This window comes from Coregonus lavaretus (genome assembly GCF_964263955.1).
Source record: "Coregonus lavaretus genome assembly, chromosome: 30".
Lineage (NCBI taxonomy): Eukaryota > Metazoa > Chordata > Actinopteri > Salmoniformes > Salmonidae > Coregonus > Coregonus lavaretus.
In genome coordinates, this window is record NC_140017.1 from 38,269,655 (window position 1) to 38,288,202 (window position 18,548).

General features: G+C 46.6%; 1 protein-coding gene across 1 annotated transcript in view; it reads right to left on the reverse strand.

Annotated features, from left to right (window-relative positions):
* LOC311106254 (homeobox protein cut-like 1) overlaps nucleotides 1–18,548 on the reverse strand; it is a 121,423-nt gene that overhangs the window by 38,134 nt on the left and 64,741 nt on the right. The window contains exons 4-8 of the mRNA XM_084148548.1: nucleotides 16,916–16,994; nucleotides 9,111–9,248; nucleotides 1,536–1,659; nucleotides 822–898; nucleotides 668–734 (exon numbers count right to left, since the gene is read on the reverse strand). Coding sequence (XP_084004674.1) covers nucleotides 668–734; nucleotides 822–898; nucleotides 1,536–1,659; nucleotides 9,111–9,248; nucleotides 16,916–16,994 — 485 coding nt within the window. The remainder of the gene's footprint in view (nucleotides 1–667; nucleotides 735–821; nucleotides 899–1,535; nucleotides 1,660–9,110; nucleotides 9,249–16,915; nucleotides 16,995–18,548) is intronic.

An 18,548-nucleotide genomic window follows, 5' to 3' on the forward strand; every position in this document is an offset into this window, starting at 1 on the left:
CAGCTCCCCAGTGTCCCTCACTAAATCTAAACGGCTTACAGAGAGAACCTCATCCAGTTGTATATATTGGTGATTTGATGGTTACAATTAAGCAATAAGGCCAGAGGGGGTGTGGTATATGGCCAATATACTACGGCAAAGGGCTGTTCTTACGCACGACGCAACGCCGAGTGCCTGGACGCTCCTTAGGCGTGATATAATTGGTATATACATCACAAACCCCTGAGGTGCCTTATTGCTTTTTTATAAACTGGTTACCAACGTAATTAGAGCTGGTATACGGTCTGATATACCACGGCTGTCAGCCTATCAGCATTCAGGGCTTGAACCACCCAGTTTATAAAATGCTATATAATCTCTCAGTATTTACAGTGTATTGCTTAAGCCTGGATTTAGAGAGGCTGTTATTGAGCAGCAGGAGAAGGTCCAACTCTGGGCTTTCCTCTGGAGGGAGCGGAGATCCATAATCACCTGATTATATCAGAGGACTGTGGGAGAGCTGTAGCGACTGGAAATAACCATAGCAGCAAGTGATGGGATGGAGAAAATGTTCAGGAAACTCACACACACACACACACACACACACACACACACACGAGGAGCACCGTGAACACCCCACTCTGCCTTGAGGATTACAGTGAAGGACACGAGGTCAGCTGAAACTCACTTGGCTGTGCAGTCCTCGTCATACTTGGTCTTCAGATCGAACAGCTCTGTCTGAGTTGTTTCAAGAGCTGGAAAAACAGCCAGGAAACAACAGCTTTAGCCAGGCCAACAGTGGGTGATAGAGACAGGACAGTACTGAGTGGACTGGTAGCTACCTGTCTGTAGGGCCTGGGTCTTGTGGTCAGCCTCAACCAGCTTAGAGGACATGGAGTCCTGGCTCTCCTGGAGCTTTCTGGAAACACAGAGAGAGATGGAGGGATGGGGAGAGAGGAGAAAAATTAACGAGGGTCGACAGAGAGAGACATCAACCATGAGTCATTCAAAGCAATAGAGAGCAAGACATTGGGTCATTGAGATAGCGTTACGTCAGCCCCAACTCCCTTACTGTCCAACCACGGCAAATGTAACAATTCCCTATTTTACCACCATTTCTAATCCTGTATTTCCCTTAAAAACCTCAAAAACACTAAACAAGCTGTAATGTCTGGTCACCATGGCCATTCTACACCAACACATCATTGAAAGAGGAGACAGAGAAGAGAAAACATGTATTTTTAGCTAATAAAGTTGGGGCTTTTAGGGCGTTGCTGGGAAAATGCCACAGAGTGATAGACATTAATAACCGCAGAGAGACAGACAGACTCTCTCTCTCTCATACGCGTCGGAGGTACCATCCATATACTGCCCCTCTAAGACACAGGAAGTGAGTGCTCAACACACAGGAAGAGACCTAGCCTACATAATAGTTACATTGATGCACAGGAAATGCGTCCGGACACGTGCCCTTCACTGCATGGCTGCTGTGTAGGCCTCGTTGTTAGAACTCACCTCACCATCTCTCCATATTCCTAGTAAATACTGTAACTCACCTCTCCTTCTCTGCATAGTCATTGTGGAGCTGGACTTGTTTCTCCTGGGCCAGGTTCTCAGCCTGGTTCTTCAGGGACTGCTCATAGTCCCGGATCTTCTCCTTCAGCGCTTTAATAGTCACCTCTGGACCAGGAGAGAGAGGGAGGGGGGGTGAGAGAGAGGGAAAGAGGAGAGTGGTTAATGCACTGCTGACCTAGGCAGAGTTGCAAAGAAAAAAGTCCAGTATCTGTGTTCTTTTGCCCATTTTAATCTTTACTTTTTATTGGCCAGTCTGAGATATGGCTTTTTCTTTGCAACTCTGCCTAGAAGGTCAGCATCCCGGAGTCACCTCTTCACTGTTGACGTTGAGACTGGTGTTTTGCGGGTACTATTTAATGAAGCTGCCAGTTGAGGACCTGTGATGCGTCTGTTTCTCAAACTAGACACTAATGTATTTGTCTTCTTGCTCAGTTGTGCACCGGGGCCTCCCACTCCTCTTTCTATTCTGGTTAGAGCCAGTTTGCGCTGTTCTGTGAAGGGAGTAGTACACAGCATTGTACGAGATCTTCAGTTTCTTGGCAATTTCTCGCATGGAATAGCCTTCATTTCTCAGAACAAGAATAGACTGACGAGTTTCAGAAGAAAGTTATTTGTTTCTGGCCATTTTGATCCTGTAATCGAACCCACAATTGCTGATGCTCCAGATACTCAACTAGTCTCAAGAAGGCCAGTTTTATTGCTTCTTTAATCAGCACAACCGTTTTCAGCTGTGCTGACATAATTGCAAAAGGGTTTTCTAATGATCAATTAGCCTTTTAAAATGATCAACTTGGATTAGCAAACACAACGTGCCATTGGAACACAGGACTGATGGTTGCTGATAATGGGCCTCTGTACGCCTATGTAGATATTCCATTGAAAATCTGCCGTTTCCAGCTACAATAGCCATTTACAACATTACAATGTCTACACTGTATTTCTGATTAATTTGATGTTATTTTAATGGACCAAAAAAACTTTTGAACAGTAGTGTAGGAGTAACCCAACACTATTATAGTATTTGAGATGGTCTGGGAGCCTAGAGCGGTGTGGGGTGTGTATCTGGCGAGGATGACCTGAATACTCCAGCTGAGCTCCAGAGTAAACCAGAGAGAGGAAAGTGTCTATGTAATATGTGGATGTCTGAGAGGGCAGAGGAATGTCTTTAAGAAAGTGAGACAAAGATTGAGAGCACTGCTGATCGTTGCCTTTGATTGAGAGCTCTTACCAATGTGCACGAGTGCGTGTGTATGTGTGTGTGTGTGTGTGTGTGTGTGTGTGATTTAAACTCCATTCTCCCAGCTCTGACACATAATCAATAGAGGAGAGTTCTCTCAGAGACCTCTTACACCACCACTGCTTAAGACAACCTTAAACATTTAGGTTGCTGGGATCAATGTCCCTGCTGAGGGTCTCTCTGTGTGTGTTTGTGTGTGTGTGTGTGTGTGTGGTGGTTACGCTGTGTGTTTTGGGGTTTAAATATCCCCTTTCCATTCAGGCTGAGAGGATAAAGGATGAGGGAGTAGAAGAATCAACAACAGAGCATAAAGGTGTTCCAACTAACTGACCCTGAGCTGTTCCAACTAACTAACTGACCCTGAGCTGTTCCAACTAACGGACCCTGAGCTGTTCCAACTAACTGACCCTGAGCTGTTCCAACTAACTAACTGACCCTGAGCTGTTCCAACTAACGGACCCTGAGGTGTTCCAACTAACTGACCCTGAGCTGTTCCAACTAACTAACTGACCCTGAGCTGTTCCAACTAACGGACCCTGAGGTGTTCCAACTAACTGACCCTGAGCTGTTCCAACTAACTGACCCTGAGCTGTTCCAACTAACTGACCCTGAGCTGTTCCAACTAACTGACCCTGAGCTGTTCCAACTAACTGACCCTGAGCTGTTCCAACTAACTGACCCTGAGCTGTTCCAACTAACTGACCCTGAGCTGTTCCAACTAACTGACCCTGAGCTCTTCCAACTAACTGACCCTGAGCTGTTCCAACTAACTGACCCTGAGCTGTTCCAACTAACTGACCCTGAGCTGTTCCAACTAACTGACCCTGAGCTGTTCCAACTAACTGACCCTGAGCTGTTCCAACTAACGGACCCTGAGCTGTTCCAACTAACAGACCCTGAGCTGTTCCAACTAACTAACTGACCCTGAGCTGTTCCAACTAACTAACTGACCCTGAGCTGTTCCAACTAACTAACTGACCCTGAGCTGTTCCAACTAACTGACCCTGAGCTGTTCCAACTAACTGACCCTGAGCTGTTCCAACTAACTAACTGACCCTGAGCTGTTCCAACTAACTGACCCTGAGCTGTTCCAACTAACTAACTGACCCTGAGCTGTTCCAACTAACTAACTGACCCTGAGCTGTTCCAACTAACTGACCCTGAGCTGTTCCAACTAACTGACCCTGAGCTGTTCCAACTAACTAACTGACCCTGAGCTGTTCCAACTAACGGACCCTGAGCTGTTCCAACTAACTGACCCTGAGGTGTTCCAACTAACTGACCCTGAGCTGTTCCAACTAACTGACCCTGAGCTGTTCCAACTAACTAACTGACCCTGAGCTGTTCCAACTAACTGACCCTGAGCTGTTCCAACTAACTAACTGACCCTGAGCTGTTCCAACTAACTAACTGACCCTGAGCTGTTCCAACTAACTGACCCTGAGCTGTTCCAACTAACTAACTGACCCTGAGCTGTTCCAACTAACTAACTGACCCTGAGCTGTTCCAACTAACGGACCCTGAGCTGTTCCAACTAACTGACCCTGAGGTGTTCCAACTAACTGACCCTGAGCTGTTCCAACTAACTGACCCTGAGCTGTTCCAACTAACTGACCCTGAGCTGTTCCAACTAACTGACCCTGAGCTGTTCCAACTAACTGACCCTGAGCTGTTCCAACTAACTGACCCTGAGCTGTTCCAACTAACGGACCCTGAGCTGTTCCAACTAACGGACCCTGAGCTGTTCCAACTAACGGACCCTGAGCTGTTCCAACTAACGGACCCTGAGCTGTTCCAACTAACTGACCCTGAGCTGTTCCAACTAACTAACTGACCCTGAGCTGTTCCAACTAACTAACTGACCCTGAGCTGTTCCAACTAACTGACCCTGAGCTGTTCCAACTAACTAACTGACCCTGAGCTGTTCCAACTAACTAACTGACCCTGAGCTGTTCCAACTAACTAACTGACCCTGAGCTGTTCCAACTAACTAACTGACCCTGAGCTGTTCCAACTAACTGACCCTGAACTGTTCCAACTAACGGACCCTGAGCTGTTCCAACTAACTGACCCTGAGCTGTTCCAACTAACTGACCCTGAGCTGTTCCAACTAACTGACCCTGAGCTGTTCCAACTAACTGACCCTGAACTGTTCCAACTAACGGACCCTGAGCTGTTCCAACTAACGGACCCTGAGCTGTTCCAACTAACTGACCCTGAGCTGTCCCAACTAACTAACTGACCCTGAGCTGTTCCAACTAACTAACTGACCCTGAGCTGTTCCAACTAACTAACTGACCCTGAGCTGTTCCAACTAACTGACCCTGAACTGTTCCAACTAACGGACCCTGAGCTGTTCCAACTAACTGACCCTGAGCTGTTCCAACTAACTGACCCTGAGCTGTTCCAACTAACTGACCCTGAGCTGTTCCAACTAACTGACCCTGAGCTGTTCCAACTAACTGACCCTGAGCTGTTCCAACTAACTGACCCTGAGCTGTTCCAACTAACTGACCCTGAGCTGTTCCAACTAACTAACTGACCCTGAGCTGTTCCAACTAACTAACTGACCCTGAGCTGTTCCAACTAACTAACTGACCCTGAGCTGTTCCAACTAACTAACTGACCCTGAGCTGTTCCAACTAACTGACCCTGAACTGTTCCAACTAACGGACCCTGAGCTGTTCCAACTAACTGACCCTGAGCTGTTCCAACTAACTGACCCTGAGCTGTTCCAACTAACTGACCCTGAGCTGTTCCAACTAACTGACCCTGAACTGTTCCAACTAACGGACCCTGAGCTGTTCCAACTAACTGACCCTGAGCTGTTCCAACTAACTGACCCTGAGCTGTTCCAACTAACGGACCCTGAGCTGTTCCAACTAACTGACCCTGAGCTGTTCCAACTAACTGACCCTGAGCTGTTCCAACTAACTGACCCTGAGCTGTTCCAACTAACTGACCCTGAGCTGTTCCAACTAACTAACTGACCCTGAGCTGTTCCAACTAACTAACTGACCCTGAGCTGTTCCAACTAACTGACCCTGAGCTGTTCCAACTAACTGACCCTGAGCTGTTCCAACTAACTAACTGACCCTGAGCTGTTCCAACTAACTAACTGACCCTGAGCTGTTCCAACTAACTAACTGACCCTGAGCTGTTCCAACTAACTAACTGACCCTGAGCTGTTCCAACTAACTGACCCTGAGCTGTTCCAACTAACTAACTGACCCTGAGCTGTTCCAACTAACTAACTGACCCTGAGCTGTTCCAACTAACTAACTGACCCTGAGCTGTTCCAACTAACTAACTGACCCTGAGCTGTTCCAACTAACTGACCCTGAGCTGTTCCAACTAACTAACTGACCCTGAGCTGTTCCAACTAACGGACCCTGAGCTGTTCCAACTAACGGACCCTGAGCTGTTCCAACTAACGGACCCTGAGCTGTTCCAACTAACTGACCCTGAGCTGTTCCAACTAACTGACCCTGAGCTGTTCCAACTAACTGACCCTGAGCTGTTCCAACTAACTAACTGACCCTGAGCTGTTCCAACTAACTGACCCTGAGCTGTTCCAACTAACTGACCCTGAGCTGTTCCAACTAACTGACCCTGAGCTGTTCCAACTAACTGACCCTGAGCTGTTCCAACTAACTAACTGACCCTGAGCTGTTCCAACTAACGGACCCTGAGCTGTTCCAACTAACTGACCCTGAGCTGTTCCAACTAACTAACTGATCCTGAGGTGTTCCAACTAACTGACCCTGAGCTGTTCCAACTAACTAACTGACCCTGAGCTGTTCCAACTAACTGACCCTGAGCTGTTCCAACTAACTGACCCTGAGCTGTTCCAACTAACTAACTGACCCTGAGCTGTTCCAACTAACTGACCCTGAGCTGTTCCAACTAACTGACCCTGAGCTGTTCCAACTAACTGACCCTGAGCTGTTCCAACTAACTAACTGACCCTGAGCTGTTCCAACTAACGGACCCTGAGCTGTTCCAACTAACTGACCCTGAGCTGTTCCAACTAACTGACCCTGAGCTGTTCCAACTAACTGACCCTGAGCTGTTCCAACTAACTAACTGACCCTGAGCTGTTCCAACTAACTAACTGACCCTGAGCTGTTCCAACTAACGGACCCTGAGGTGTTCCAACTAACTGACCCTGAGGTGTTCCAACTAACTGACCCTGAGCTGTTCCAACTAACTGACCATGAGCTGTTCCAACTAACTAACTGACCCTGAGCTGTTCCAACTAACTGACCCTGAGCTGTTCCAACTAACTGACCCTGAGCTGTTCCAACTAACTGACCCTGAGCTGTTCCAACTAACTAACTGACCCTGAGCTGTTCCAACTAACTGACCCTGAGCTGTTCCAACTAACTAACTGACCCTGAGCTGTTCCAATTAACTGACCCTGAGCTGTTCCAACTAACTGACCCTGAGCTGTTCCAACTAACGGACCCTGAGCTGTTCCAACTAACTAACCCTGAGCTGTTCCAACTAACGGACCCTGAGCTGTTCCAACTAACTGACCCTGAGCTGTTCCAACTAACTAACTGACCCTGAGCTGTTCCAACTAACGGACCCTGAGGTGTTCCAACTAACTAACCCTGAGCTGTTCCAACTAACTGACCCTGAGCTGTTCCAACTAACTAACTGACCCTGAGCTGTTCCAACTAACTGACCCTGAGCTGTTCCAACTAACTAACTGACCCTGAGCTGTTCCAACTAACTGACCCTGAGCTGTTCCAACTAACTAACGGACCCTGAGCTGTTCCAACTAACTGACCCTGAGCTGTTCCAACTAACTAACTGACCCTGAGCTGTTCCAACTAACTGACCCTGAGATGTTCCAACTAACTAACTGACCCTGAGCTGTTCCAACTAACTGACCCTGAGCTGTTCCAACTAACTAACTGACCCTGAGGTGTTCCAACTAACTAACTGACCCTGAGGTGTTCCAACTAACTAACTGACCCTGAGGTGTTCCAACTAACTAACTGACCCTGAGCTGTTCCAACTAACTAACTGACCCTGAGCTGTTCCAACTAACTAACTGACCCTGAGCTGTTCCAACTAACTAACTGACCCTGAGCTGTTCCAACTAACTGACCCTGAGCTGTTCCAACTAACTAACTGACCCTGAGCTGTTCCAACTAACTAACTGACCCTGAGCTGTTCCAATGAACTGTCGCTGAGGTGTTCCAACTAACTGACCCTGAGCTGTTCCAACTAACTAACTGACCCTGAGCTGTTCCAACTAACTAACTGACCCTGAGCTGTTCCAATTAACTGACCCTGAGCTGTTCCAATTAACTGCCACTGAGCTGTTCCAATTAGCTGCCACTGAGCTGTTCCAATTAGCTGCCGCTGAGCTGTTCCAATTAGCTAACGCTGAGCTGTTCCAATTAACTGACCCTGAGCTGTTCCAATTAACTGACCCTGAGGTGTTCCAACTAACTGACCCTGAGCTGTTCCAATGAACTGTCGCTGAGGTGTTCCAATTAACTGCCACTGAGCTGTTCCAATTAACTACCAGTGAGCTGTTCCAATTAACTGCCACTGAGCTGTTCCAATTAGCTGCCGCTGAGCTGTTCCAATTAGCTGCCGCTGAGCTGTTCCAATTAGCTGCCACTGAGCTGTTCCAATTAGCTGCCGCTGAGCTGTTCCAATTAGCTGCCGCTGAGCTGTTCCAATTAACTCACAAGGGGGAATTCCTCATTGCTCCTCTCTCCACTACTCTAGTCATATCACTCTCTCCTCCTCATTGCTCCTCTCTCCACTACTCTAGTCATATCACTCTCTCCTCCTCATTGCTCCTCTCTCCACTACTCTAGTCATATCACTCTCTCCTCCTCATTGCTCCTCTCTCCACTACTCCTCTAGTCATATCACTCTCTCCTCCTCATTGCTCCTCTCTCCACTACTCTAGTCATATCACTCTCTCCTCCTCATTGCTCCTCTCTCCACTACTCTAGTCATATCACTCTCTCCTCCTCATTGCTCCTCTCTCCACTGCTCCTCTAGTCATCCCTCTGTCTCTTGCCTCTCTTTCCTCTTCATCCTATGAGCTGGATCCTTCAGTGTTTCCAGAGGGAATATTCCACTGCATGTCTGACACAGCGCTTTCTCTCTTCATTTTATTTGTATTTGAGAGAGAGTGTGTGTGTGTGTGAGAGTGTGTGAGAGAGAGTGTGAGTGTGTGTGTGAGAGTGTGTGTGTGTGTGTGTGAGAGTGTGTGTGTGTGTGTGTGAGAGAGTGTGTGTGTGTGAGAGAATGTGTGAGTGAGTGAGAGTGTGTGTGAGTGTCTCACCCTGGTTCTTGACCTCGGCGAACTCTTTGTTGTAGTCCTCTAGAGTCTCTCTGAGTTTGAGGTTCTCTGTCTCGATGTCGTGCATCCGCTGGAGCTTCAGCTGCAACTGTTGACCCAACTCCAGCACAGGGGCAGGGTCTGAGAAGAAATACACACACACACTACGTTACACACACACACACACACACAGACAGAGGGCGCTAGCTAGCGTGGGGAGGCTAGCCTAGCCAGTAAACCAGACAGAGGGCGCTAGCTAGCGTGGGGAGGCTAGCCTAGCCAGTAAACCAGACAGAGGGCGCTAGCTAGCGTGGGGAGGCTAGCCTAGCCAGTAAACCAGACAGAGGGCGCTAGCTAGCGTGGGGAGGCTAGCCTAGCCAGTAAACCGGACAGAGGGCGCTAGCTAGCGTGGGGAGGCTAGCCTAGCCAGTAAACCAGACAGAGGGCGCTAGCTAGCGTGGGGAGGCTAGCTTAGCCAGTAAACCAGACAGAGGGCGCTAGCTAGCGTGGGGAGGCTAGCCTAGCCAGTAAACCAGACAGAGGGCGCTAGCTAGCGTGGGGAGGCTAGCCTAGCCAGTAAACCAGACAGAGGGCGCTAGCTAGCGTGGGGAGGCTAGCCTAGCCAGTAAACCAGACAGAGGGCGCTAGCTAGCGTGGGGAGGCTAGCCTAGCCAGTAAACCAGACAGAGGGCGCTAGCTAGCGTGGGGAGGCTAGCCTAGCCAGTAAACCAGACAGAGGGCGCTAGCTAGCGTGGGGAGGCTAGCCTAGCCAGTAAACCAGACAGAGGAGTGACTAATTGGTCCTGTTGAGGAGAAACTGCAGAGTTAAGATTAGATTAGCTACAGTCTCATCCAAGGTCTAAGGTCATCTGCTTTTGGACTAAAGAGCAGGAACCCAGATTTCATCAAAGAAATTGGAAATACAGACATTGTCATCCTACAAGAAACATGGTATAGAGGAGACGGACCCACTGGTTGCCCTCTATGTTACAGAGAGCTGGTAGTCCCATCCACCAAACTACCAGGTGTGAAACAGGGAAGAGACTCAGGGGGTAAGCTAATTTGGTATAGAGCAGACATAACCCACTCTATTAAATTAATCCAAACATTAAATTTTACATTTGGTTAGAAACAAATCTGGAAATAATTTCAACAGAGAAAAATGTCCTCGTATCCCCCCACTAGAATCCCCATACTTTAATGAAGACAGCTTCTCCATCCTAGAGGGGGAGATCAATAATTTCTAGACCCAGGAAGTAGTAGTCTGTGGCGACCTAAACGCCAGAACTGGACAAGAACCTGACACCCTCAGCACACAGGGGGACAAACACCTACCTGGACGTGACAGCATTCCCATGGAAGGAAAGTAGTGTAGAAACCCACCAGAAAACAAAAAAACTACTAATTCAAAAAGAGCTAATTCAATACCTTTTAAACAACTTCCAGGACAAAACAGTTCACTGCAATAGTGAAGGTGTAAACTTGGCAGTAGAAAACCTAAATATTTTATTTGACCTCTCAGCTTCCCTATCAAATCTAAAAATTTCAACCAGAAACATAAGAAAATGTACAACAATGGCAAACTGTTTGATGAAGAATGCAAAAACCTAAGAAAGGAATTGAGGAACCTATCCAACCAAAAACACAGAGAACCCAAGAAAACCTGAGCCTACACCCTCACAAGCTTACAGAACGGGACTGCCGAGAGCTGAAGCGCGTATCACTTCATGAAATGGGTTTCCATGGCCGAGCAGACGCACACAAGCCTAAGATCACCATGGACAATGCCAAGCGTCGGCTGGAGTGGTGTAAAGCTCGCCGCCATTGGACTCTGGAGCAGTGGAAACGCGTTGTCTGGAGTGCTGAATCACGCTTCACCATCTGGCAGTCCGACGGACAAATCTGGGTTAGGCGGATGCCAGGAGAACGCTACCTGCCCATAATGCATTGTGCCAACTATACAATTTTGTGGAGGAAGAATAATGGTCTGGGGCTGTTTTTCATGGTTCAGGCACCTTAGTTCCAGTGAAGGGAAATATTTATTTATTTATTTAGTACTTTTACCCCTTTTTCTCCCCAATTTCGTGATATCCAATTGGTAGTTACAGACTTGTGCCATCGCTGCAACTCCCCTACAGACTCAGGAGAGGCGAAAGTCGAGAGCCATGCGTCCTCCGAAAGACGACCCTGCCAAGCCGCACTGCTTGCTTAACCCAGAAACAAAGCAAATAGTCACAATCATGTCGGAGGAAACACTGTCCAGCTGGCGACCGAAGTCGCGATGGGACAAGGAAATCCCGGCCGGCCAAACCATCCCCTAACCCGGACGACGCTGGGCCAATTGTGCGCCGCCTAATGGGTCTCCCGGTCACGGCCGGCTGTGACACAGCCTGGGATCGAACCCGGGTCTGTGCCTTAGACCGCTGCGCCACTCGGGAGGTGGAACGTAAATGAAATGCTAAAATATACAGACCACAAATTCCAATTGGCTATACTTAAACTCTAACATCATCCTCAGCTCTGGCATCTTCCCCAATACTTGGAACCAAGGACTGATCACCCCAATCCACAAAAGTGGAGACAAATTCTACCCCAATAACTACCGTGGGATATGCATCAACAGCAACCTTGGGAAAATCCTTTGCATTTAATATTGGCAATAAACACAAAGATTTCTTTCCACAGGGCCGTGGGGTGCGACAGGGATGCAGCTTGAGCCCCACCCTCTTCTACATATATACAGTATATATCAATGAATGGGCACTAGAACAGTCCGCAGCATCCGGCCTCACCCTACTGAACTCAGAAATCAAATATCTACAGTTAACCTCAGTAAGAAAAAAATAATGACGTTCCAAAAAGGTCCAGTAGCCAAGACAACAAATACAAATTCTATGTAGACATTGTTGCCCTAGAGCACACAAACAATTACACCTACCTCGGTAGGTACAGTCGAAGTTGGAAGTTTACATACACCTTAGCCAAATACATTTCAACTTACACAATTCCTGACACTTAATCCTAGTAAAAACTCACTCAATATTAGAAAGGTGTTCTTCAATGAATTGGTGAGGGCACTAGAACAGTCTGCAGCACCCGGCCTCACCCTACTAGAATCTGAAGTCAAATGTTTACTGTTGACAGATGATCTGGTACTTCTGTCCCCAACCAAGGAGGGCCTACAGCAGCACCTAGATCTTCTGCAAAGATTCTGTCAGACCTGGGCCCTGACAGTGAATCTCAATAAGACAAAAATAATGGTCCAGATGCCAGGACCATAAATACAAATTCCACCTAGACATTGTTGCCCTAGAGCACACAAAAAACTATACCTACCTTGGCCTAAATATCAGCGGCACAGGTAACTTCCACAAAACTGTGAACGATCCGCGAGACGAGGCAAGAAGGGCCTTCTATGCCATCAAAAGGAACATAACATTTGACATCCCAATTAGCATCTGCCTAAAAATACTTGCTTAAGTTATAGAATCCATTGCCCTTTATGGTTGTGAAGTCTGGGGTCCACTCACCAACCAAGAACTCACCAAAATGAGACTCTACATACAGAATACTGCAAAAACATCCTCCATGTACAACGTAAAACACCAAATAATGCATGCAGAGCAGAATTAGGACTATTCCCGCTAATTATCAAAATCCAGAAAAGAGCAATTCAATTCTACAACCACCTAAAAATAAGTGATCATCAAACCTTCAATAACAAAGAAATCACCTACAGAGAGACTAACCGAGAGAAGAGTCCCCTAAACAAGCTGGTCCTGGGGCTCTGTTCACAAACACAAACAGACCCCACAGAGCCCCAGGACAGCAACACAATTAGACCCAACCAAATCATGAGAAAACAAAAAGATAATTACTTGACACATTGGAAAGAATTAACCAAAAAAACAAAGCAAACTAGAATACTATTTGGCTCTAAACAGAGAGTACACAGTGGCAGAATACCTGACCACTGTGACTGACCCAAACTTAAGGAAAGCTTTGACTATGTACAGACTCAGTGAGCATAGCCTTGCTATTGAGAGAGGCCGCCGTAGGCAGACCTGGCTCTCAAGAGAAGACAGGCTGGGTGCACACTGCCCACAAAGTGAGGTGGAATCTGATCTGCACTTCCTAACCTCCTGCCAAATATTAGAGACACATATTTCCCTCATTACACAGACCCACAAAGAATTTGAAAACAAACCCAATTTGGATAAACTCCCTTATCTACTGGGTGAAATACCACAGTGTGCCACCACAGCAGTAAGATGGGTGACCTGTTGCCACAAGAAAAGGACAACCAGTGGAGCACAAACATTGTAAATACCTTCTACAGTATTATTTATCTGTTTATTTACTTTCCCTTTCATACTTCAACTACTTGCACATTGTTACAACACTGTACATAGCCACTAATATAACATTTGAAATGTTTATATTCTTTTAAAACTTTTGTGAGTGTAATGTTTCCTGTTAATTTCTGATTGTTTATTTCACTTGTATTTACTATCTACTTCACTTGCTTTGGGAATGTTAACATATGTTTTCCATCCCAATAAAGCCCTTTGAATTGAATTGAGTGAGTGCGAGAGAGAGAGCGCGAGCGACTGAGAAAAAAGAGAGAGAAAGCACTTTGTACACCACATTAAATCTGTGATTCCCTCTGACGCTAATTTAAGCCAGATTTGATTTGTGGTTGTTGTCGGTCACTGTGATAGGCCTTGTCAGTCAGTCAGTCTGATTGGTCCTCACAGGTGATTGACAGGCGTGAAGCAGGAAGCGGGTGGCCCATCATCATCCCCGCAAAATGAGCAGTGTGTGTGTGCGTTGTGAAGAGCTGAGGGTTCAAGAGGAAGACGGCTCAGGATGTGTGTGTGGAGGGTTCTGTGCGCGACTGAAAATGTCCGGGCCTTAACACACAACTTCCTGTCCAACAAGCTATACATTACTTAGAATGACGCACAGAAAAGACTACGTATGACATTACCTCATTATCACGTGTCAAGTTAAGAACAGCACAGGCAGGGTTGGGACAGACATATAGTGTGGTCCTCTGTAGCTCAGCTGGTAGAGCACGGCGCTTGTAACGCCAGGGTAGTGGGTTCGATCCCCGGGACCACCCCATACGTAAAAATGTATGCGCACATGACTGTAAGTCGCTTTGGATAAAAGCGTCTGCTAAAATGGCATATTATTATTATTACATATTCAGCATAGTAAACTACACGGTTTGGAAATATAGCAGAGTGAGGAATGACCTGCCATTCTCACACACCTCCCCCTGGGCTTCAGTATAGTTCTACAAGAACAGTTCACTCACCATTAAAACGTGTTTTGTTCATTTGTGTTAGTCAGGAGCGGGCTCTGGGTGTACTTGTCATTCCTGTCAGGAAACCACTTCCGCTTAATCTCTCTACAGTTTACACTGGGGGGGGGGGAAGTAGCGCGGCTTAATCTCTCTACAGCTTACACTGGGGGGAGGAAGTAGCACGGCTTAATCTCTCTACAGTTTACACTGGGGGGGAGGAAGTAGCGTGGCTTAATCTCTCTACAGTTTACACTGGGGGGGGAGGAGGTAGCGTGGCTTAATCTCTCTACAGTTTACACTGGGGGGGAGGAAGTAGCGCGGCTTAATCTCTCTACAGTTTACACTGGGGGGGGAGGAGGTAGCGTGGCTTAATCTCTCTACAGTTTACACTGGGGGGAGGAAGTAGCGCGGCTTAATCTCTCTACAGTTTACACTGGGGGGAGGAGGTAGCGCGGCTTAATCTCTCTACAGTTTACACTGGGGGGAGGAGGTAGCGCGGCTTAATCTCTCTACAGTTTACACTGGGGGGAGGAAGTAGCGCGGCTTAATCTCTCTACAGTTTACACTGGGGGGAGGAGGTAGCGCGGCTTAATCTCTCTACAGTTTACACTGGGGGGGAGGAAGTAGCACGGGGACATATAAGAGTGTCACATGCCTGACTGCACAGTGACACATCAGACGGATGGCGTCACGCTCTTTGTCTTCCCCTGTTGGTGCTGATTAGTCTCTACGGATGAGGGAGACAGGCACTGCACACAAACAATATTCATCCACACCCATACACACTCTTACCTGCGTCGTGACGTGACTTGCATTATGTGATGACTGTTATTTATCAAATCATTTCACTATGTTTAATTGTCACTCGATTAAATTCATAATGTAACAACTCACTCATTAGGAATTTGGGGCACCACGGAAGAAGTTGTTTAACAAGTTACCATCTCCAGAATTAAATTCTTAGTATTTAAATATATATGTTATATATCGATACATGTCACTTATTAAATCATTACCTCAGTCTCATTCTGAACGTTGCTTACTCCTTGATATCTGCAAGAACCCTAACCTTATTGATGAATCAGCAATACACAAATTGGCTTAATTATTTATTTACTAACTAACTAAATAATAACACAGAATACACACACACACACACACACACACACACACACACACACACACAGTATAGGTTATTGATTACTAACGTAATACAATGAAAACAGGTCCCTAGTTGACTGGACTAACAATAGCATGACTGTTTGGTTAGGGGAAGGAGGGGTCAATAGAAAGACAGTGAAAGGGGGAGACAAAGAGATTCAACTTATCGTTGTTCAGTTTGGAAACCACCGCTCGTAAAGATAAGAAATGCAATGCATGTTTACACATAGCTGTCCTTGAGCGTCGTCTCTCTGTTGAACCACTTTCTCAAAAAGGGGTTTGAGTGTTTCATCCCACTTCGGTGAGACTCGGCTCGTCTTCGAATGGAGTGTTGGTTAGAATAGATACTTCAGATGTACCAACGGTTGTCTGAGATGGGGATTGTCCTTCCCAACTCGTGTCTTTAGTGAAGGTTCTAGACTGCTACTTTACACGTACAGCTGCAGACTGATATGATAAGGTCTAGTGCGTGGTCTTCTTCTCGTGTAGACATTGAGAGTTTCAGAGTTTCCTCACCATTTCAAAACGTGCAGACTAACGGGGAACTAACGTCTCCCGTTTCCTGGGGTCTGTAGAGTGTCAACCATTTGTGACGTGAGATCGCGCGTCACGTCGGCTGGTCTCTCTCTCTCTCATTCAAAGTTCTAACCATTCTAAAAAAACGTGCAGTCGCTACTCTCACGTTTTCTGGAATAAAATGTAAATTTCGTTCCCAAGGCTTTTATCCTTCGGTAAAAAGCGGCATTCCGTTACGCCACCCCAATGTTTGTGCTCACTTGGGCGTGGTTACTGACTGGCAAATGTTTCTATGAAAAACAATTCTCATTTAGAAGGCTAAAATCACATTGCTATCCTCACAAACATATTCTCATACTTAATCATATATTTTGTACAACATTTAGATGCAAACCTGATAACTGAAATGTGTACACTTTCAGAGAATCAGTTATTTAGTAATACCATCCTTAATGACATCACAAAAAAAGAAACAATACGACATTATTATTCTTTAGATCCCCACCGACCATTCCAAACATTTGGATCTCAACAACACTGTTCCAATGTTCAATCTTTTGATGTTAAGAGTTTTTAGGCGGGCCACATTCTCTGTAACAAGGGAGTTTATATCCCAATACTGCAGGGCAGAGAGGGAAAGTTATAAACTATTTATGACCGGGAGTTAAGATGTAAAACCGGCCCAACTCCCCCTTCTCCTCTCTTGTGGGAGAGCGGGGGGGGGATCTGGCTATCTCAGCCATTTGCCAAGCTGATCTGGCACCTTTGATCCTCACCAAGGAGAGAGTCATGACACCTGGGACGTCTATTCATATCTTACCTGGGACATCTATTAATCTCTTGTAGACGTTCAAGAAGGAACCTTCCGCTTCTTTACTTCTTTTGCTCAAGGCATCGATCTGAGAGGAGAGGAGGAGAGGAGAAAAGAAGAGGCAGAGAGGAACAATTAAATGAAAACAGAGACAGACAGACAGACAGACAGACAGCTAATAACACTGCTATGTTTTGCTGTGTTCTATGTGTACCTGTCTATAATGCTGATCTCTGCTCTCGTCATTCTACACACACCATGTTCTGTTCAGCTGTTCCTCTGATGAATTAAGCCTTTCTGCTGCTAACCATTTCTGTCTGGCACTGCCGGGTAAAACTCTACCACACTGACATCAGTTAACACAGCCACACACACACAGCCACACAGCTGGCTTAAGATTTATTGACACAGAAGAAGTTCATTCAGGGCTCGCGCAGGGCGATACATTGGATCCATTTCTTAATGCAGAAATGTAGCCATTAATGTAAGAACCATGACACGAATGTCATCAGTGATATTACTAAAATGGGTGGCATTAGAAAGGATCCATCATTACTGAAATGGGTGGCATTAGAAAGGATCCATCATTACTGAAATGGGTGGCATTAGAAAGGATCCATCATTACTGAAATGGGTGGCATTAGAAAGGATCCATAATTACTGAAATGGATGGCAATTAGAAATGATGCATAATTACTGAAATGGGTGGCATTAGAAATGATCCACCATTACTGAAATGGGTGGCATTAGAAAGGATCCATCATTACTGAAATGGGTGGCATTAGAAAGGATCCATAATTACTGAAATGGGTGGCATTAGAAAGGATCCATCATTACTGAAATGGGTGGCATTAGAAAGGATCCATCATTACTGAAATGGGTGGCATTAGAAAGGATCCATCATTACTGAAATGGGTGGCATTAGAAAGGATCCATCATTACTGAAATGGGTGGCATTAGAAAGGATCCATCATTACTGAAATAGGTGGCATTAGAAAGGATCCTTCATTACTGAAATGGGTGGCATTAGAAATGATCCATCATTACTGAAATGGGTGGCATTAGAAAGGATCCATCATTACTGAAATGGGTGGCATTAGAAAGGATCCATCAGTGACAAGACATGCATTAGTCTAATCCTGAAACTATCAGCTGGTGGCTTATGCTACAACGCACGAACACCTCGCGCACGTGCCACACACACCTCTCTCACACATGGTCCCTGTACTAACACAAGCCCAATTAAGTCTATAAGCACCATGCAATGGTAGCCAGCCCCACCCCTCCCCAACACATACACCAAGCCCCACCCCTCCCAACACATATACCAAGCACCACTCCTCCCCCACACAAATACCAAGCCCCACCCCTCCCCCCCACATATACCAAGCCCCACCCCTCCCCCACACAAATACCAAGCCCCACCCCTCCCCAACACATACACCAAGCCCCACCCCTCCCCAACACATATACCAAGCCCCACCCCTCCCCAACACATATACCAAGCCCCACCCCTCCCCAACACATATACCAAGCCCCACCCCTCCCCAACACATATACCAAGCCCCACCCCTCCCCAACACATACACCAAGCCCCACCCTTCCCCAACACATACACCAAGCCCCACCTCAACACATACAC